The 22,868-nt window shown below is 27.4% G+C and overlaps 1 protein-coding gene across 2 annotated transcripts; it reads left to right on the forward strand.

Annotated features, from left to right (window-relative positions):
- Nucleotides 1–266: 266 nt before the first annotated feature.
- Nucleotides 267–2,673, forward strand: LOC113869645 (E3 ubiquitin-protein ligase WAVH1-like). Of its 2 annotated transcripts, none has more exons than XM_027506078.1 (2): nt 267–845; nt 934–2,673. In XM_027506078.1, the coding sequence occupies exons 1-2, from the start codon at nt 510–512 to the stop codon at nt 2,608–2,610; spliced, it is 2,013 nt and encodes a 670-aa protein (XP_027361879.1). In that variant the 5' UTR covers nt 267–509; the 3' UTR covers nt 2,611–2,673. The 2 variants fall into 2 exon arrangements, with proteins under 2 accessions (XP_027361879.1, XP_027361880.1); XM_027506079.1 differs by having other exon boundaries at nt 328–852; nt 926–2,610.
- The last annotated feature ends 20,195 nt before the right edge of the window (nt 2,674–22,868 follow it).

Consider the following 22,868-nt stretch of genomic DNA (forward strand, 5'->3'; position numbering starts at 1 on the left):
CATGGGTCGGTGACCGTAACGTGGGAATGAGACAGTGATGCACAATTCCAAGGAGGGCGTTGACTTGTTACTGTAGTTAGCAACCTCCACTTGCCAGTTACCTTGTTAATCCCAAGGCATCCATTTTCACTTTACCCGGATAATAATATTCCCAACTATGGGAAAACCTTGTGCCTTTCTAGGTTTTAATGTGGTTATGATATTATTAATACACACCCTTTAAGAGAGAGTTCAATTTGGAAGCAACAACCAAAGCTTTTTCAATTGGGGTGGTCTTTTTGGGGCTCTCCAAACAAAAATATAGAAAATACACCTAGGTCAAGACATAGATAAATAGATGGTAGGGAATGGAAATAGAAAGAAGAAAAAGAGGAACATGAAAAGGGTCTCTGAATCTAATCCATTTCTTCTCTTTCCATTCTAATCAATCATCTTCCGTATGCTCAAAACCTCTTCTTCTCCCCTTCAATCACAACCAACCATCACCCAAATTCATTGAGAGTGTGAGAATGGTTACAGGGTGGAGAAGAGCGTTCTGCACATCCATCCCCAAAGACAGAGAGGCCAAAGTATTAACTGAGAAACAACAGCATTGCGACACCAATAACAGTCCCAAAATCACTTCCAAGTTTGGATTTTTCTCCAACCCATCAACGCCCCGGTGCGAGTCACAGCCTGTATCCGGGTCATCCCTCCGGTGCCGAACCACTTGTTCAGTCCCAAACAGCCCAAAACTCCAATGCAATAACCCCAAAACACCAAGGTTGTTCCATAACTCCAATCCCTCTTCACCCAAGTCACCATCAAGCTTCTCGCTTCTCAAAGCCACTCTGCGCTTATCCAAAGTAAGCAACGAAACTATAAACAAACAAAATATTTCTCATTCTCTCCCTTTTACCAATGATTGAATTTTATTGTTTGCTTTTTGCGCAGAGTCGATGTGGAATCTGTATGCAGAGCGTGAAGAGTGGACAAGGAACCGCAATTTTCACAGCGGAGTGCTCTCACACCTTCCACTTCCCTTGCATAGCGACACACGCGAAGAAGCACCCAGTCCTCGTGTGCCCCGTGTGTAGCACAAGCTGGAAGGAACTTCCGGTGCTTTCCATTCACAACGACAATAACAGAGACAAGAGAAACTTCAAGGTCTACAACGACGACGAGCCTCTCATGTCTCCAACTTCCCTTTCCCGCTTCAATCCCATTCCCGAATCAGAAAACGAAGACGAAGACAACGCTGAGTTCCAAGGTTTCAACGTCAATCCTGTTAACAATTTACCATCCTCGCCGATAATCAGGCGCAACCTAGAGTTGTCTTTGTTGCCGGAGGCTGCCATTGTCGCCGCCAATAAGAATTACGAGACCTACGTCGTTGTTTTGAAGCTCAAGCCGCCGCAGTCTCTGACGTCGGCGCGTCGGGCTCCGATTGACCTCGTCGCCGTGCTCAACGTCGGCGGAGCCATGTCCGGCCACAAGCTTCGCTTGATGAAGAACTCCATGCGTCAAGTGATATCCTCCCTCGGCTCCACTGATCGTCTCTCCATCGTTGCGTTCTCCGCCGGATCCAAGAGACTGCTTCCGCTACGCCGGATGACCGGCGGCGGTCAGCGATCGGCGCGTCGGATCGTCGACGCGCTGGCCCCGATTGACCAATCCCGAGAAGGCGCTCCGGTCAGGAACGACGCTCTGAAAAAGGCCGCAAAGGTGCTCGAGGATCGCCGCGTGAAGAACGCCGTCGCCAGCATTATAATTCTATCCGATATTCACGACTCACGCGCCGCCGCTTGCGTTCAGAAAGCCTCCCTGGTGTCCACCACGCGCCTCGCGCACCTCGAAGTCCCTGTCCACGCGGTGCGTTTTCCTAGCGAACACGCACTCCCGGACGACGACGCGCTTGCCAAATGCGTGGGTGGTTTGTTAAGTGTCGTTGCTCAAGACGTTAGGATTCAGTTAGGGGTTGTGTCACGGTCGCGCCCCGTGGATATCGCTGCTGTTTACTCGTTAGCGGGTCGACCCGCTGCGCTGGGATCGGGTTCGATCCGACTCGGCGATCTTTACGCCGAGGAAGAACGGGAATTGCTCGTGGAGCTGAAAGTGCCCGCCGCATCCGCTGGGTCCCACCACGTTCTAACAGTACGTTCATCCTATCGGGACCCCCTTACTCGAGAGGTTTTGAATCCCGTTGAGCAGGCAATGCTCGTTCCTCGTCCCCACACCGTACGATCCTCGTGTCCCAAAATTGAACGCTTGAGAAACCTCCACGTCACCGCTCGAGCCGTAGCTGAGTCAAGCCGGCTAGTTGAACACAACGATCTCTCTGGAGCTCATCACTTGCTCTCGTCGGCTCGAGCCCTTCTCTTGCAGTCGGGCACGCCGGCTGAGGATTATTTGCGCTGGCTTGAAGCTGAGCTGGCTGAGCTTCAGCGGCGAAGGCAGCAACGGATGCAGGGTCAACAAAGGCAGAGAAACAGCCGCGCCGAGGAGAAGTTGGAGCCTCTCACGCCTACTTCGGCTTGGCGAGCCGCTGAGAGGTTGGCTAAGGTTGCTATAATGAGGAAGTCTATGAACAGAGTTAGCGATTTGCATGGGTTTGAGAATGCCAGATTTTAGTTGTAATTTAATCTTCATTTTTAAAAAATATAATATTGTGTATAGAGGAACAAAATTATTAATAGAGAATTGTTTTTTAGAAATTTAAAAGAGAAAATGGAATTGGAGATGACCCAAGCAATGATATTAGCGACATGCTAATACCAGAAGCCTAGACCCTTTTCTGTGTAAGAAAGGAACGGATAGTGATAGCAAAGAACCCACATGAGTTGATTGGGCAGTGAGGCCCTGTTTCTTCTGTTTTGTCCTTTTACTCCTTCCCCTTATAATTTTCGAAAACCCCAAAATTCATGTATGCAAATGATCACATCCATCCAAAGGTATGCAGAGAATAAAAAATTAAAATCGAAGTTAAAAATAGCTGCTTATTTGTGTTCAAAGACCAATTAATGCTAGTTGCTGTTGGTGGGTCTAATCAATGGAATGTGAAAAGAAAAATTAGTAATACGAGCTTTGTTTGTTTGCTTGCATGAGCTGTTAGGTCTCTTACATAAGGTTAAAGAAGCAGAAGGTCGGGGCCTGTTACTTTGTGCATATCAAGACAAAGGATAATGCCATGCAAGTGCTTCAGTATTACTTGGCATTATTCGGGCATTAATGGTTGATCATGCTTTTAAGAATTTTAGGATGGGGGGGAATTTTTTTTCCTAATCATATCCAAAGCCACATGTGAGATTTTGTTCGGTAATCTGACTGTATCTGCGTTCTATTTTTAGGACAAAGTTATATGTATACTATTAGTCTGTAACTTTTTAAGTTAAACAAAAGAAAGTGATAAGAAAAAAATGTTTGAATAATATAATTTTATCTGAAGTATTAAACCCAGGAGAATGAAAACCTTTTCTGGATTTTCCATATGGCTAACTCTTCATAGCTAGTCGGGGGTTTGCTTCCGAGTTGCCAAACGAGTACTTCCAAACTGGAAAGTAATGTTTTGCAAGTTGCAAGTAGAATTATGACGGGGCCATTCCAAACAGGCAATTCCAAAGTGCAAAGTTATGGTGCTAAGTTAGGATTATGACATGGGAGAGAGTACCTCACTTGTGGTCAATTAAAAGAGAGTTTATTTTTACTCCTTACAAACTAAAATATACGGCAACATATAGAGGGGTGCATTGGGTGCATTCTCACTCTCCCCCTCTCATTCTTTCTTTTATCCTTAAGGGAGTACTCGTTTCATGACATCTAAAAATGCTCCAAGCAGGTTCACTCTGGTGGAGGGGAAAAAAAATTTCTATAAAAATTAAAATTATCCACTCTCCTTATTTAATTTTTTTTATATTTTTATTGATTCACATTATTAGAGTAAACTTTTTTTTTCTTTAATTTAACAATTCTGCTATTTAAATAACTAAAATGTAATATTTGTATAATTATGCATATGTCTTATTATATATATATATAAATAAATATATATATATGTATATATATCTAAAAAACATTTTTATTAATTTAAAATGAGAAAATTCGTAGTTTGCTTACACGTACCACGACTTTACAGTGAAAATGCTTTCCTGGTTATCAAGTTTGGCTTATGCTGGGTTGGGGCTATAAGCCTATAACCACGTGTAAGTGCTTTATCTTTTTGAAGAAAAGGAGCAAAATATAGAAAGTGGAAACAAACAAATCATAAGATGGTGCGTCAAATCATCAACGCTACTCTGTCAGCACCGAATTTAAGTTGCTGAGTTGATGTGCGATGTTTGGAATCCAGATCTGAGACTCGTGAGCCTCCTTTCTAACAAGCACAACGGAATAAGAATAATAAACAAAAAAACATATATGTTAATTCAGTAAAATATGGACTTCATTTATTTTAATCAAATATTTTACATTTTATTTATTTATATTTAATTATTTATATTTATTTTATAAATTTTTTAATTATTAAAATTAATTTTTCTGTAGCAAATTGTGTCTAATATTTAATAAAAATAAAATAAGTGTAATATAATATTCATCTATATCATTAAAACATGTGAAATATTTAAATAAAATAAAACGGCTTTAGAGTGTTAACTTTGAGGTTCATTTTTTAATTTAAACAATTTTCTATCAATTGTACAAGTTAATGTTGTATCACTGTCATAAATTCGTTACATTCTCGTTATTTATGAAACAAAATTTAATTTTAACAATTAAAAATTATAAAATTAAATATCCAAAAATAAAATTATAAAGGCTAAAGTTACTTTTAATAATTAATTATTTATAAGATATTTATAAGAAATATTTGAGACTACTTTTGGTCTTATTTATAAGAAATAACTGTTAAATTTTTTTTGTCTTAATTATAAAAATAAAAAATTATTTTCAAATGTATTAATTATTAATTTTTTATATCTTTAATTTATTGTAAAGTTATGTTAACTAAACACTCATTTATTTTTCATGCAAGCTATTAATAATTATTTTATATGATGAATTTTTTAAATATTATTAATTTTATGGCATGTAATTATTTTTATTCATTTTGATGAGATGCGAGATAAGATTTATTTAAAGGGAAGAATACAAAGAAAAATATCGTTACAACGGGAAAGAAGTCTACTCCAATTAAGTGTAATTGACTATAACTACACTCACGAATCCATAAAGAGGGTAAGCCGTACCATACCTTTTCTTTAAATGTATTTTATGAAGTAAAAATATAGAAGATAATGGAAATAAAATTATATTGTGTAAATTCAATCAATTTTATTTTTGAGTAAATTACAAGTTATTCCATAAATAATATTGTTTCATATAAACATTTTTAACGAATATTATAGATAAACATACAACACATTTCATTTTAAAATTTATCAAAGAATGAAATTGTCTTTACTTTTAAATCTTTACATTCTATTCATAGAGATAAAAAAAATTCCACCTATCAACCATAGCTTGAATAGGGGTGGCTGCATAGACTCAATAATTGGACCCACACGTAATCTTAATATGAAAACGATCATTACCCCTTAAGCATTTATTTGTGCATGCTTTAACCTCAGTATCCGCGTTGAGTAAGGTAAAAAAATTTGCATCTCAACACATCAACATCCTTATCTTAAACGAATATCTTATGCTAACTATTTTTTTGAGTTTAACAGATAAATATTATCCTATATAGTTTCATATTTTAACATCTGAATCAAATAAATATTTGTTTCATAGCTTTTTTTCCTATTTGTGAAATGACACTCCATTATTCTGTGCAACAAAAGGTGGACTGTGTTACGACTTGTCACAAATTTGTGAAAAATAAAAGAACAGTTTGAGGGAAGATATATGAAGCCTAAATATGCGTGAAATGGAGAAAAGGGAATGTGAGAACTGAGCATGAGCTATGAACTATGAACTACGAACTTTAAGCTTCGGAGAGGTCCCCTTCAATGCACTAAATTTTAATCTTTAGGCTGAAGCAGAGGGCATTTCTTTCACTTTTGGGGGATACTAAGGAATTCCTTAATTTGCGCGCACTTTTAGAACCCTTTTTAAGTGCTCCTCATGAGTGCTTCCTTTAGTTATTACTTTTCTTTTTTGTTATTATAATTTAAGAAAAAAGGAGTTCCATTTTATGACAAAAAGTTACCCGATTTTAAAAATATTACAGAAGAATTGTATTCATTTAACGATAACTTATATTTGTGACATGTAAGATAGAAGATTCTACCTGTGCTCGACTAATCCTTCACCATACTTTAGTTATTATTTTTGACTGTGCATACCAAACTTTCTAGTATTTAAATCCTAAATATCTTCTACATTTACACGTACATGTTTCACCACGAGGATAGTCCATACAAATAACAAATGTCGGCATAGGCTATTAGATTAGTATTTTTTTTATCTTTATATTTTTGTAATATTTTAAAAATATATATTTTAGTGCTCTTTTTTTTTTAATTTTTAGTAATAATGTATCTAATTAATATATATGGGCTAATTTTTTGTTATGTCACAGGAGGGATTAAAAATAAAAAAATTCAAAACATATTTAAGGCTAAATTCTTTCTTGGTGAACAAATAATCAAACTTGCATGATTTTACTGTTTGAAGACAATCCCTGCTCACCTTGGGTGATCCAAAACAAGAAGTTGACTTAAATTTTTTTATCTACGAAATGCTTGTCAAAATTTTCAGCAGAAACTTTACGTGTGTGCACTAATGTAATACTTCCGTGATTTAGCTTCTGCTTTTTAAAAAGAAAGTATTGTCATTTGATAATTTTATCAATGATCTTTAACTTTAAAAAGAACAAAATATATGAAATTTTATTTAATTTTTGAGTTTTTTTTAATCTTGCCATCAAATATTTCTAAGAATATAGTTTTAAAATTATCAAAATAATTTCAAGACTATTATTTCTAAAAATATGCCCCGAAACTGAAAAAGATGAAACCTTGAAAAAAAACATTTCTTTCACGTCCATTTTTTACAACGTTTACACCCATCCTTTTACAATATTTTTCTCCCTTTTCTTTATCATAAAAAATAGAATGTGGATATAGTATGTGAAATAAAAAAGCCAAAATGGCTAAGAATGAAAGAGAGCTGCCGAAAAATGACAAATAAACTGAATATCAATATCGACAGTGATTTTCGGCAAACATCATTTTTCTTTTTGTCAACATTATTTAACTTTTCAAACACTAACAAGGTTTTTTGTTAAACTCTGAGTTGAAATTATTTCGTATGAATCATCAATTCTGAAAAAATTGTCAAAATCGAACATCATTTATTGATTCTGTCAGGCCCAGGTCAATATACTTATCAAAACTCTCAATTGCTTAGGACCCAACTATAAAACATTAAAACATAGACGATCAATTGCTTTTTGTGTATCGTAGGTTTCACAAAGACTACATACAGAAAGCCTGGCCCGTAGTCAAAAGTGCTGAGTTCACAGTCTGTGATGGGCTGCAAAGTAGTCTCACTTGGCCCACCTTAACGATGATTTACCAATTTGAGAGTTCTCAAAACCATTTTTATTTCAATAATGGCGGTTTAATTCCTAAAAACACTACATGATATTTAATTAAAATGTTTTAATTATAGATTTATTGTAAAGACCACCCATCCATAAGTTTTTCATTACCATATTCATATTTTTAGAGCCTTTCAAGACTTGCCATATCTCAATTCGATACTCGTTTTGTCTAATTAGCAATAGCACTAATTTGATTTTTGAGAAATCGATAAGTTTTTTTTTTCGTATTCGAATCAAACTTTTAGGCCATGTTAATCTAATTTGATGTTTATATCATATAAATTTTTTAAAAAACGTATACTGTAAAAAAATCATAATCTAATTTATTGTTGTTAAAATTCATAATTCAACTATACATGATTTCTAAATTTGTAAATTTCGATAGTCCGGTCATTGATTAACGACATAATTAGGGTGGTTTAATAAAGACTATAAAATTAGGTCTTCTATGGTATGGTTATTAGTTTTAAAATTTTAAAAATGTTTAAGTCTTTATATTAAATTTAAATTATAGAGTGCTCCTTACTTTCTTTGTTGGGAATTGTTTAATAGGGAAGGCAATTATAGGGTGGGAAAGCGACAGCAACATCAGCAATGATCGTGTAAGAATGAAGGTCATTTACTATGGTGATATTAATGATGATGAAAATTGTTTGGATCTTTCAAGAGGTTAAAATTTTTTTATTTTTAATCTTATATGTTTATTTTAAATTTATATTTTAAAAATAAAAATTGATTACCCACGACCTCCCCTTAATTTCAGTAGAATATAATTTTAAATTAGACACGTTCCTCCCCCTTAGACCAAATTAATGGTAAGAGAAAGTATCTAATGACTTAATTATTATTTATCTGGCTGTCACTTGGTCACACTAATATTTGCACTCAAATTTAGTTGCCAAAAAATGAACTGTCGTGTGGTGAGTGCTTAATTTGTAATCGCAAAATGGGTATGAGCTGTATTATATTATCTGCATATCCAAATCGGTGATGGTAAATCGTGCAAGCTATGCATTGCCGCTGAAATTGCATTCGCAAATTGGTGATGTGACCATGCAAGTACTGTGTAAGCATATCAATTATCCCAGTTGTGCAACAAGTTGAGAGTTCACTTTTTTTGTTTTATGCCCAAAATTAACAAATTGGTCAATGATTGAAGGAACAACTAAGTTGATAAACAGATTGAATTAATGGATATCAAATATAATTCACATTAAATTGACATACGTTTTCTGAGAATTAACTTTGTAAAAAGAAAATTACCTATATCGTATAATGTTATCTTAGTAATTATGTATAATAAAATTTAAATAATTTAATAATCAAAATTTGTTATGCTTTAAGTAATCATAAGGTTTGATTACATTTTTAATTTATATGCTTTAATGTGTGTGAATTTTGATTCATAGAATTATAGTAGAGATATTAGCACAAGCATATAAAGAATGTATCTATTAAAATAATCTTAATAAAAATTATAAATTTTGACTGTAAAATCGAGAATGAATAATTAAAATTAAAAATTAAATAATAATTACGTAATTACTTAAAAATATTTTTTTTTCAAAAATATCAATCACTGTTTAAATAAACAATAATAATTTATATTTATTATTTTTATTATTACTATAATAAAATATTGTAACCTGAGTCATTTCTTAAATACGGAAGAAAGAGAGATTGGTGATAAGTTTTTGTATTTTTTTTTACGCGTTTTTTTATTGAAGTATTACGTTAAAACAAACAAAATTAGAATAAAAACCATATTTGAATGCCATATAAGTTTATAATTTCTTACAATATTTAAATTATTTTCATTTGTCAGAGTCTTTTTTTTTTCTTTTGGTTTAATTATTCTTATATTACTCTTTTTATCAAGCGCAAAATATTCATTTCAACACATTGTTTTTATGAGAGAAATATCTTCCTTATTGACTTCAAGATGTAATTTCCTTTAATATTTTTTATGATTATTTTAACAACTAAATTGGATCGGTTGTTTAGATCAATTGGATCCCAATTCGAACAGTTGAATAATTTATAAAAGAAAAATATCGGTTATAAACCAACTAAAATTAGCCCAAACAATGGTATGAACCAGTTATCTCAGCAAAAATATTATTATTTTTTATTTTAAATAAACAAGGCTTCGTATATAATATTTTTTTGCGAGTTAATATTATTTACTATTTATCGTGAACTTTTAGTTTACAGAACATATAATATGATCCTTTTATGTTGATTAAAAATTTTACTTAATTTTTTACATTTTTATTAATTTATATATTTTTTGTTGCTCAACTCCTAACTTGGTCTATGGACGGCTGATTAGCCTGACTTGCTGTGTACCAAAATCTCATATTATAATTAAAAATGTGACATACTATTAATTTGTATGAATTAGACGAATAATGCATAAAATATCTCAATAAAATATATAAAATATTTTTTTTATTTAATTATTTATATACCTTACTTTTATAAATCGATATATATTAATGATATCTTATGTCTGTATTAATTATTGGATGAAATCTTCGAGTGAGAAATTTAATTTAAATAATTAAAAAGTTATGAAAATTAGATGTGGACAATTAAAATTGAAGATATAAAATTATCCATAAATTTATATATATATATATATATATATATATTAACTTCAACTCGTGTACCTAATTTTAAATATCTAAAATTAAAAAGTTTATTAAAAATATAACATTTATTATACTTTATATTCTCAAAATAATAAATTTTTAGTAAAATTTTTTTACTTTTGATTACTTGTCAACCAATCCTAATATTTAAAGTTTACATTTTTCATTAAAATATAAAAGATAAAAGTATAATAAAGTTATAGAAGAAAAATAACCTATCTGATATTGTTAAATATTTAACTTCTATCCTTGTAACATTTTATGGATATAATAATAATAATAAAATTTATAAAAAAGTATAATATTTTTATACATTTATATTTTAATTGATTTTTTAAAATAATTTTTTACTTTGAATTATTTAAATTCAATTGTTAACATTTTTTAAAATATCAACAGATTGAATTGGAAAATACCTCTATTTTGTTGGCTGGTGCATGTAGAATGGTCGAGTTACCTTATTGTCAAATGTCAAACATAAAGTTATTAAATTTCAAAACTATAAACATCATATTAAATCCCGTCTTCACCAGATCCCCAAGAATTTCCATACTTTTTGAAACTTCAAGAAGAGCGTAGCCTAAACAAACTAGTTTTATTATTATTTTTTCTATTTTTTCAAAATACGCATTTAAAAGTATATATTAAGAGATCTTATTAAATACTTTAAGTTAACCTCTAAAAACATGTATTAATTATTATTTTTTGTGATTTTAAGATAATAAATGTTCTTATTTTTATTAATAATTTTTTAAAAAACTTATTAGATACATGTCAGAAAACTAATATTTCTATCCAGGTATTATTAAATTAAAATAATATTTTAAAATATAATTTAAAAATATTATATAACTATTTTGAATTAATAGTTTTATAAATAAAAATATTAATAATAATAAATATTTAACATTAAACAATATTAACTTAAAGAGATAAATGGATAATTTTAAAATTGAATTAAGATTTAATTAAAAAAATGTTTAATCTCAGAAAAATCATATAGCATATTGAAAGAAAAAAAAACACTTCTTAAACATTTAATTTCACAGCCCCACATATACTACTCTTCAATTTTTCTATCTTTTATCTTTTGAGAAAAAAATTAGTTTCCTAACCTGACAAAATAAACAGAATTAAAAAATATTAACAAAAATTATACTTAATTTACATTCAAGAAGGGCAATTGAAAAGTCAACTAACGAGATATATCAAATACAAAAAGCTGTCCTACAATCCACTTGAGTCACTAGACCCATTTCCTAGGTTTCGTTTGCGTTCTTTTAGGTGTTTGATGACAAAATGCTTAATTATTTAACACGAAATATAGCACCAACTTAAAGTGTAAACACGTCCCTATGTTTTAGAAATAAAGTTTAAGCATATAGGCTTCCTTGATATCTTGCTTTCAGGTGATTAAGTTGCTGGCGAAATTTGACGCAATTGGTAGTTCAATTTGAACTATAATTTCCAACGCAACTTGCTTACCAAAACTGAACGAAAATGACAAGGAATTAGTATTTGTGTCATAAATGTTTAAATGGTATCGACCTTCTTCAAGCAACTTTGAGGGACTAGCTAGCTACAATTTTTTAACAAAGCGCATACAAACAAATCATATCTATTTCTTCACATACAAATTACTCGTCATTTAACTAACAAGAATCGTTTACAAATAATGAATGCAAATTACTATAACTATGGTTTTATTATTATTATTATATATATTTTTATGTGATGCGTGGATTCATAAAATTGATTTTATAATAACTATTCTTAAAGTTATATATGTTATATTTTTTAATTGGTTGATAGTATAAAAGAAAATATGTTGATAATATTGATTTTTTGACATTGTTAAGTAGATATATATTTTGTTTAAAAAAATATTTTTTGCATTTCTAGTGTTAAGGATAGAATAAGGAAAGTCTTGAAAGGCTTTTACAATAAAATAATTAAAAACTTGTTAAAGACCATGCTAAAAATATGTTAAAAAATACAATAGTTATAAATGAATAATATTTTTAAACTAATATCATTATGATAGTGAATAATATTGACCATCTTACATTAAAAAAAATTTCCACGTGTTTCCCAGGGAGTATGTTGTTTATAAATGCACTCATGGATGGAGATCCTGATGATGAACGAAGCTTTAATTAGGTATGATACTTTTTAGTTAGGAAGCTAACCAATAGGGTTTTGCCACTACCAAATAAATTCTTTCATTAATGGTTTATTATTAAGTTTGAAGTTTGTTCGTTACTATAAAATTTATTTAATAAAAACTGATTTAGATGTAATTGTAAGAATCTTCAACTTATATCTGCCATTGTTGCAACCTTGAGCTTTTCACATTGCTGAACAGATACAAAACAACAATGGTAGTTTAAATATCTTAATTCTTATATGTTCATGTAATCATGTTATCCTAAAATTATATAAATTATTAAAAACTAAGTTTCATATCAATAAATTTAAAATAAATAAAAGAGTGAATACGAGTTTAAAAAAGAGACTCCTTACACCCAAGAACCTTCCTAACCTCCGTAAAAAAATGCCCCGTTATCATGTAACACAGAGAATGTCAACATTCGCTTTTGTCTTTACATAATATATTTCGAGTTAAAACACTTGGAAATTTTTACAGGGTTCCAGGCAGTGGGGTTTGTTTTTGTCTTTTATGATAAAGAAAATACGATTTTTAATATAATATTAATATTATTAATGTATTGGTTTTTATAATATATTTAAATAAAAAATATTAAAAATAAATAGAACCTTAAAAATAGAAGAAGAAAACGAGAGAGAATTGGGCAAGCTTGGAAGTGGCTCACCTGAACCATACCGTGGTATTGCTTTCCGTAACATAATAATAATTACAAGTTATTTATTGGTCCAAGAAGATACGATATAGGCATAATACATATAACCTCCCCTAAATGAAACAAATCCTGGCCATACCGACCCAAAGCAAAACAATACCTCCATTTGACTCATCAACGTCACGAAAATGGTGAAAAGAAAAAGCGAGTCACGACTCACGACGCGCCCTATACCACATATCCCCTCCCCCAGTTTGCAACTACTCTCATAAAGCTTCTTCATTGCCAATTACCAAATCTGAAATCCCCACTTTATTAATTTATCCCTCTCTTTTCCTTTTTTACCACTATTGCCATTCCAACTTTTCTTAATCCATTCACTTTTTATAATAAGCATTTTATTTATAACTACCAAACCAGACCACTCCGTCTATTCATATTACTTTGTTGCAAATGATCAATTTTAACGTGCTAAATTTTTAAATACCTTTTTTTTTTTTTATAGATTTTTATCAATTTCAGGCTTATCAAATCAAATTAAAAAATTTGACTGTAATCCAATCTTGAAATTTATAGTTTAAATTTTATATTTTCTCAACTAAATACGAATCAACTTTATTTAATAGCTCTATTTCGTTGGCTCGAATTTTTTCATGTTAGTTGGTCATGTCTTTTTTAGAAATTTATAGCCATCGAACTTCATTGCACGTTTGTAATACTCTAATCCAAACGCGAGTGTGAACAGATGGAAGTTTTCAAAAATGAAATCGTAACAGGTATCTTTAAAGTTATTTGATAAGAGTTTTAACATTTTTTAATTAGTGTTTTAAAAACATTAATTAAGAAATCGATAAATTAAAAAGCTTAATAAAAATATATTACTAACATTTTTTTATTAAAATTACTTTTAAATCCCGAATTAATGCATTATGGACACTAATTAATGTTTATTATAAAATTAGAATTAAAAAAATATCAATGTTTATTACTAGCTTCTTAATTAATATCGCTATTACGTTTGTTAGCAAAGGAATTTTCTTTAAGATAAAGGTTGAGTCTGGTCTATAGTTGGTTTGACTTGTAAGCTGCGAACAAAATACTCCGGTCGTTTTTATATGTTATCCTTTAATGTAATTGTTAATATTTTTATAAAAAATATAAATATTTATTTTAAATTAATTTTAAACATATAAAATTTTAAAAAATTAAGAAATTATATGTTATTATTTTAAAAACATAAATTTTTCAATAAAATTTTACTATTTTTGTATGTTTTAAATTTCATTTTACTAAAGTTTTTTTTTTGAGATTTTAATTGATATATTATAATTATCCATTAACAAAATTATTTCTTAAAACAATAAATTATGAAAATAATATGCACTTTGTTGGTAAAAGAGATTTCAACGTAAACATGTCCATAAAACTTATATAGCAAGTAACTGTTGGGTTTCATTTTAATTTTGATAGGAAAATTTGATTTGACCCGGAATGAAATCGAGGTTGAGCTTTTTTCTAGCTTTTATAACTTTTCAGAGTTTTTTTTTAATTTATAATTTGTGTTATTTGCTTCTTCTTTTTCTTCTATGTTTTGAAGTACACAGCAATAAGCAGAAATAAGGGAATTGGGTGAATTTGAAACATATATATCTTTTATTCGAACACGATTTGATAATACTTTAACTATAATGTTGAGCTTTTATGTCGACATTAGTAATATGATTTCACTATTAAAAAAATTTAATTATGAATACATTTAAGTTTAAATTATATATGATCTAACTCACATCATAAATTTATTAATTTACTGTTTAAATTTTGGTTTTGAAGAAAAAAATTACATGATATTTATTTTTATTTATAATATATTGAACGAGAGAGAAATATTTATAAACTCTTTGAAACTTTATTAATTATGTGTTTTAAAACTTCTTCATTTTCAGGAATTTTGTATTAATTCTTATCTTTTGTTTTTCAAATATTTTTTTTTAAACTTTAAAATAAAACCTCAAATAATTAGCTGGTCATAAGCTTAAATTTTTCTTCTTCTAAACCACATGTATCTTTCATTCAATGCAATCTTATTTAAACTAAGTCATTGTAAGTTGTGAATAACAAAGTTTTCTATCCTAGGATTTAATATAGCTATATTGATTGATACTCAAACTTGAAACTACGTATTGTTTAAAAAATATATTGTAATACTATTTAATAAATTTTATCATTTAAGCATATTTTTAGATAAGTTTTCAAATCAGTGAAAATTTTAATAAAAGCTAAGTCATATTTTGAAAAAAGCATTAATCCAAATAAATAGATCATGTTTAAATTTGTTCTTATTTGAAAATTCAGTAAAACTTACGTCTTAAAAACACTAACATAGTCCAATGGGTCGTGTTTAAAATTTCTAAAAAGTCTAGACCAAAAATATTAAACAAGTTTATGTAAGAATTATTTATTTTTATATTTTTATTTTATAAAATATAAATTTAACAGATATTAATTTTATTATTAATGAATTATAAAAAAAAATTTAACAGGCAATATTCACAATGGTTATTATTATCAAAGAAAATATTATTTCTTTTACAAACTTTTCAATGAGTAATAAAATATCATAAATAATTATTATTTATATGCCTATTTTAAGTTAATTTTTAAAAATATTACTTAAATATACATAATAAAATTTGAAAATTATAAACTTTTATTAAAAAATATATATACGATATATCAATAACATAGTATTTTTTTAGTGAAAGGAATTATTTATCATTTTTTTTGGCAGATATCCTTATATATATATATATATATATATATATACACACACACATATATTAAAAAATAAATTATATAGTATTATTAGTAAACTAACAAAAATAATATAATAAATTTTTAAAATAGTCAATTTTAATTCTTAACTATCAATTCTAAGATATTTGAAATGAAATAAGGATTTTGAGTCTCTGACTAAAGTTTGTAAGAAATAACAGGGATGTAGTAATATCAATTTTTTTAATATGAAAATTAATAAATTGAATATTTAATTTTTTTTATCAATAATATTTCTATTGAGATGAATATACTGCACATCTCTGATCAAATTATATTAAAGAACGTATTAAAAATATCGTTACTAGCATTCCATACATCAATATACTGACTTAATTAGTACTAATTAGTAAAGAGTGACTAACTTTATTTAAAGTTATAAAAATATAACTATAATTAATTAATATTTTGTAAATTTTTAACTTTAAGAGTGGGTTTTAGGTTATTTTTTACTTGATAATTCATAATAAACTATAAAATTTATAAATATAATTATTAAATTATAGTACGTTATTTTCATAATCATGCATACTAATTTTTAAATAAATCAAACATCCATAAATATATTATGATTTTACAATCCGTATTTATTTATTTTAAAAAGTATTGTATCCGTTAAAATGACATTAATTGATGAATTATTAAGTGATTCTTCAATTGTAGGATGTTTTATAAAACTAATACTTTTAACAAAAAAATTTAATTTAATAATTAAATTGATATAATTTAATGTCCATGAAAAACAATAAAAACTGAGTTTGACAAAACTTATTGCTGAAATAAGTAAATTCCCACCTACTTTTGTTTATTTCGCAAGTAATTAACAAGATTAATACAAAAAAATATAGGAAACAATTTGAATTTGTAATTTAAATATATATTTTATGTATATAATAATAATAATACATAATCTATATTTGTTTTATTTTAAATTTTAAATAAAATATCAAATTTCAAAGTTTAAGCAACAATATTTATTCTTGAAGAGAGAACCAAATTCAATCGGTGTAACTTGTAATACAACTCAATTAAAAGTCGCGAATTTGATTTTATAAGAACGTGAACGCATTAACAAATCGAAAAAGAAGCTTGCTGTACAACATAAACAAAGATAAATTTTTGGTGTTTATGTACTGTACATTAATTAAAACCATAATCTTACTTATATAAAAGGAATATGTATTTAATGTTGTTGTAAGGTAAGTTATTAAAATAAAACTCTAATTTTAATCAAGAAAAAATATAAAAGCAGCTAAAAAATTATAACTAAATTTTGTCCAGAATCATGAGTTAAAAATAGCAATAATGTAGAGTAATAGATTGAGCAGAAGAATTAATGCTATGACATCACCTCCACTGTCCCCCTCCTAGTTGGTAACTTTTCTCCATCGCTGTGAGTATCGGTCCATAATGGGTAGCGACTATAAAGCATAGTGTTCTACTAAATGAGGTAATATACAGCAAACTGACACAATATACCTTTTCTCAATTCAACCATACTGTTGGGCTGTTTGCGCTGATTTATATTTAAAAATATATTTAAGTGATCCACGTCAGATATTTTTCACTAAATAATTTAAGAGAAGGGTCCAACTTATTTAAATCAAAAACCAATTTAAGGTATATTAATTTTATTTCATATTTACTTTAATGCTGTTAGTCGTTATTTTTTGCATTACGTCCTGTAAACATACACTTAAAAAGTTTAATAAATTATATAAACTTATTTAAAACATGAAAAAATTGATAATTTTGATTTTATTTATACAAAATTTAAATGTCTTTATAATTTAACATTAGAAAGATTTACTTATATTTTTATAATTTGTCCTGAATATTTTTCCCAGTTTTTTTTTCTTTAATTGTCGCACTAAATCTTTTATTATTTCAAATTATTATAATTAAGTCTTTTCACAATTTCTATAAACTGAATTCATTAAGTAATTTTAAGGTGTGTCTTTTTATTCTCAAAATCACCCTATCAAAATATCATTTTCACTCAAACTTGTATTATAAAAAATTATTATTTAATAACATACAAAAATTTATTAAGTATTAAGATAATTTTTTGTTAGCGTAGACTTTCTTCAATAAAAATAATTTTTTTAATAATGTGTTACGCACGTGTGCGTGAATTTTTTATTTGATTTTGCTTTGATTTAAATTTACAAACCGTTTGATTCAATGAACAAACTCAAATTACAGGAATTAAAAGTCAAAACAAAAGCATTAAATATTGCACATTTCATTGACAAGATTCAGCAATTCATATATTTTATAAGAAAATTGTTGCCAAATGTTGTTGAAGCTCTAGTTAAAAAAGCAAAGTGTTAAATAAAAAAATTATTAAAATAGATTATAAAAAGTAAAATAAATGTAAGTCATACCCTTTTAATTAAGAAGATACGAGCACAAATAATTATTATAAAATATGTTACTACAGAATAAAATATATTTACTTTTTAATCTTTTAAGTAAAAAAAAAAGATTTAATAAGATATGAAAAATAATTGGGTAAAGATCTAGTATCGCTCTCATTCTGATTGGGCCATGGACGACAAGTCTAATATAATACGTATGATCAAGTTATCCCAATATTGGCATACTCGGAGTTGAGGATGCAGGGGTGGTGTTTATAGATACGATAAACCAACACTTAAGTTAATATTTATATTGATAGAGTAAAATTAAGGGAATATAATGTATATCTCATGTAATAACATTAATTAGTCATGTAAAATTGGAATGCACCTGATGCACAATGATGACACTGTGAAAGTTCCGCATAAAATAATTCAATATGTCTTAAATAATAAATAGTTTTGCACCCATAAGTAAAAAGTATGACTCTTCAATTGTACTTGTCTTGAAACGAGTATGTACGAAATGTTGAAGATACAAACGGTTGCCCTTAATTGTGCTTAAGAAAATTAGTTAATGGTTTGAGTTTTTTTCAGTTGACCCAAAATATAATTAATCTAAATGCTTCCAAGTCTTAAGACAGCCTGTGATCAATTAAGATGCTATTTAATAAAGAGACTCCGAGGCTATAATCGAGCTCTGATCTTTTATCCGATTCTAATTTTCCGCTGTAAGTCATTTATCATTAATCACTAATTAATTCTACAGCGAAAACATTTTTGCATGAAGTGAGGAAACAAAATTTCAACCTTTTGAAGTGAGTATAGTGAATTGTGAGAGAGACCTCGTACATATGAATCTATGATAAATTCTTTTATCCAATTTAATGTTCATATTTTCTTAATTCCTTTTCTAAGAGCATATGGTTCACAACTGTCGTTTGTATATAGTAAAGTTTAAATACACAATTTTGAGATAAATAGATTATTTATACACATATAAACGTAATAAAGTTTTACACTGCTGTTAAATCTTCTAGTTTTTATTTTATGTCTTTATATTATAGGAATTGCGTTGATTCACTCAAAGTCATATAAGTCGAGTTAGACCAATAACTGATAAATCGATAACGTAATTAATATAGATAATTTTTATTATGTGTACAGGTTTTTTCTAAAAAGAAGTTGTATATATACTTGAATAAGTATGAACGGATCTTAAGCTAGTTTGAACCGGTGCTGAATTTTATTATTATTATTATTAAACTGAATTTCAAAAGTGAGTAATATAAATCCCTTGTATAGAACCAAACTAGACACTTGATCACTAGACCATTGCCCTAATTTTGAATTTAATTCTTCAATTGACACGTTATATTAACAAGCATAATGTGTCATGCTTCAAATATTTTGTTACATTTTGTTAACTTTTGAAGTTAAATATTTACTTTTATATTTCTCTCATATTTGTTTTGTTGGTTTCTTCAATCTCTTATAACCTATTTTCCCACTAAAATAATTGAGCTTGCTACTACTTTTCGCCTATGTGCTAATTAACTCTGATGCCCTGTGATTAAGGAAAAGAATGTCATATTGCTTTCACATGTTATTTTTACTTCCAGTATATTGAAAAGGTAAATGACCTATATTATGTGTTTTATTTAATAATAATTATTAATTCCAATTTAACATTATATATTAATTTCAAATAGCAAACAACACTAAAGTGAATATATAAATGGTCCCTAAAAATTTGTTTAGACCAATTTTAATATTTGAAAAAAAGAAAATTATTAAATAGTTCTGAAATTTTTTCTCGTGAAACATGTTAGTCTTTTTATTAAAATACTATTGTTTAACTTAACAAAACTGTTTATGTAATCCAATAAATAACTAGGATAACTTCACGAACTTTTATATAATCAATAACTTTTAAAAAACGTATTTTATTTATGAAATTGGTCTCCAGAGATTGGTTTTAGTATTTTGAAATATGTAAATTAACTCAAGTAATTATGAAGGTAAGTTACGTATAAATTGTTTAATAGAGACTATTTGTCTCACAAAAATATTATAAATCATTTAACTTTTTTTAAGACTAAATTAAGTTTATCAAAATTTTTAAGAACCTAAATAACGATATTAATTATTAAAAACATCACATTAATTCCATTTCATTGTCGTGTTTTGCATAAACAAAATAAGTTCACGTTATCATTTGGCTGATGCATATAAAAATATAAGTTTTACTCTAACACATATATTTGTTCCCACAAAAATATAATAATAGTGATGTCAACATCTCGGGTAAATGAAATGGCAATAAATATTACGATTTAGTTTACCATTTAATGAATTCTATATTCTAAAAGTCTAAATTAAGCCTATAAAAAATTTTAGGAACCATTTTAAATATTTAATGTAATAATTACTATTATATGTTATTTAAAATTAATGATATTAAAATGGAACTAATGATTGTTATTAAATAAAACACGATTACATGGTATTTTTGTTTTTAATACACTTCAAATGAAAAAAAATTGTGAACACATAGTTATGACTTGCACCGTGAGAATTTTTTCCTAATGCGCAAAGCAACATCAACGATGCATAGGCCAAAAGAAAAATAATAAATTATTCTATTTTTATGTGAAGAGAGAGATTATAGAAAATTGACAAAATCAATTAGGAGAGAGATATTTAGGTGATTATCCGGAAAATAAGGATAATTTTTTAAATTTTTCATGGCTTATAGCGTGCTTTTGAACGAAAAGTTGTAAGAAACTCCTTATCTTCATTTTTATTAAACAGAGCAAGTGTCTACAAATTAATATTCTTCAACAAAACATATTAAATATTTCTCAATATTTTAAAGATATTTAATACAATTACCCTCTTATTTATTTTTTATAGAATATTCAGATAATTAATAGAAAAACCGTTAATGTCAGACAAAAAAGTTAACTATAAATAAATAAAAGTAAAAGTAATTAAAAATGAAATAGGGATGGCAATGGGTAAAGTATCCGATGGGCACCCGCAAAATTTACCCACAATGGGTAGAGTATTTACCCGCTATACGGGTACGGGTATGGGTGTGGGTAAAAACCCGCAAATTTTAATGGGGATTGGTATCTAAGTACCCACCCTGCCCCATACCTGCATATATATATATATATATATATATATATATATATATGTGTGTGCTTGAACTTTATTCTACAATTATGAATTAAATTTTTGTATTATTATATTACTTATGTGAAGTTATATAAGATTAATATAAAAATATATTTAATAATAAAGTAAACTAAAAAATTTATTTTGGTTTATATTTTTAATAGAAAAATTTATTTACTATTTTATATCATTTAATTAGGCTAACACAATTTAATTATTACATAGGTAATATGAGATTGACTTTTTTTAAAAATATTATTTATATATGACACACATAAAATATTTTTTACACAAATATTTTTGTTAATAAAATCATATTGATGTTTAAATCATAAAGTGAATGATAAATAATAAATATATTATAAATTTTACAATCACTTACTATTACTGTAAAATTATTATTTATTAATAATATTTAAATTTTTTTAATATTTTAATTTAAAATAATATTTTTCTATGCAACATATGTATTACAAGCACAACTATAATCTATTGAATCTAAATAATATTATTCTTACTATTTATTCACATTCAAAGAAGTTTTTGAAAAGATATAAATATAAAAAATTATTGTTAATTTTTATTTGTTAATTTTTTTAAGATAAAAAAGTATAAATTTTTTAATATACATGTATATTTCTTTATTATAAAATTTTATTGTAACTATTTATCTTTTATTCAATTTTTTTTTTAAAATTTATATACATTATAAATATTTAATTCACTAAAATAATTTTTTAAAAATTTATATTTTTGATAAAATGCTTTCGTATAATATATGAGTTAAAAAATACTAGTATTAATATATATATATATATATATATATATATTAATTATATGATATTATTTTAATTAAATCTATTATTTTTCTTACAATTTTAAATTCAAAAGTTAAAAAAATATTTTATGTATCAACTTTCTATTGTTAGTATTGAACTTCTCTACTCTAACTCTATTCTCATTCTTAATGTCTGTCTCACTAAAACTTAATAACTATGAAATGTTATTCATTAGAGTTAGTTGTTAATGTCGTCACAAGAGGTTACTAAGTGATCCCACACGAATGGATAACTATTGTACAGATATATTTCGTTGTCGTTCTGACATTACCAATCAATCAAATCTCACACAAGATATGATTATCACTGACAAATAACTTGTGTGTTTAGTTTTGCTTATTGTTTATAAGAATTTTAGTTTAAAAAATTATTATATTAAGATACATTTAACATTTATAATTTTTGAATATTTATTTTTTATCTATATTTGTACCTTGTTCGACAACTACATATTGAATTTTTGTATTATTATGCTACTTATGTGAAATTATATAAATATATTTTTCTTTATAAATATTTTTTTCTCAAACAAGCGCGAGTAATGGGTACAAGACGGGTATGCGGGTACCCAGAGAGTACAAGTACGAGGATTAATG

This window comes from Abrus precatorius, unplaced genomic scaffold, assembly GCF_003935025.1.
Source record: "Abrus precatorius isolate BTA unplaced genomic scaffold, Abrus_2018 Scaffold6, whole genome shotgun sequence".
In the NCBI taxonomy this organism is placed as follows: domain Eukaryota; kingdom Viridiplantae; phylum Streptophyta; class Magnoliopsida; order Fabales; family Fabaceae; genus Abrus; species Abrus precatorius.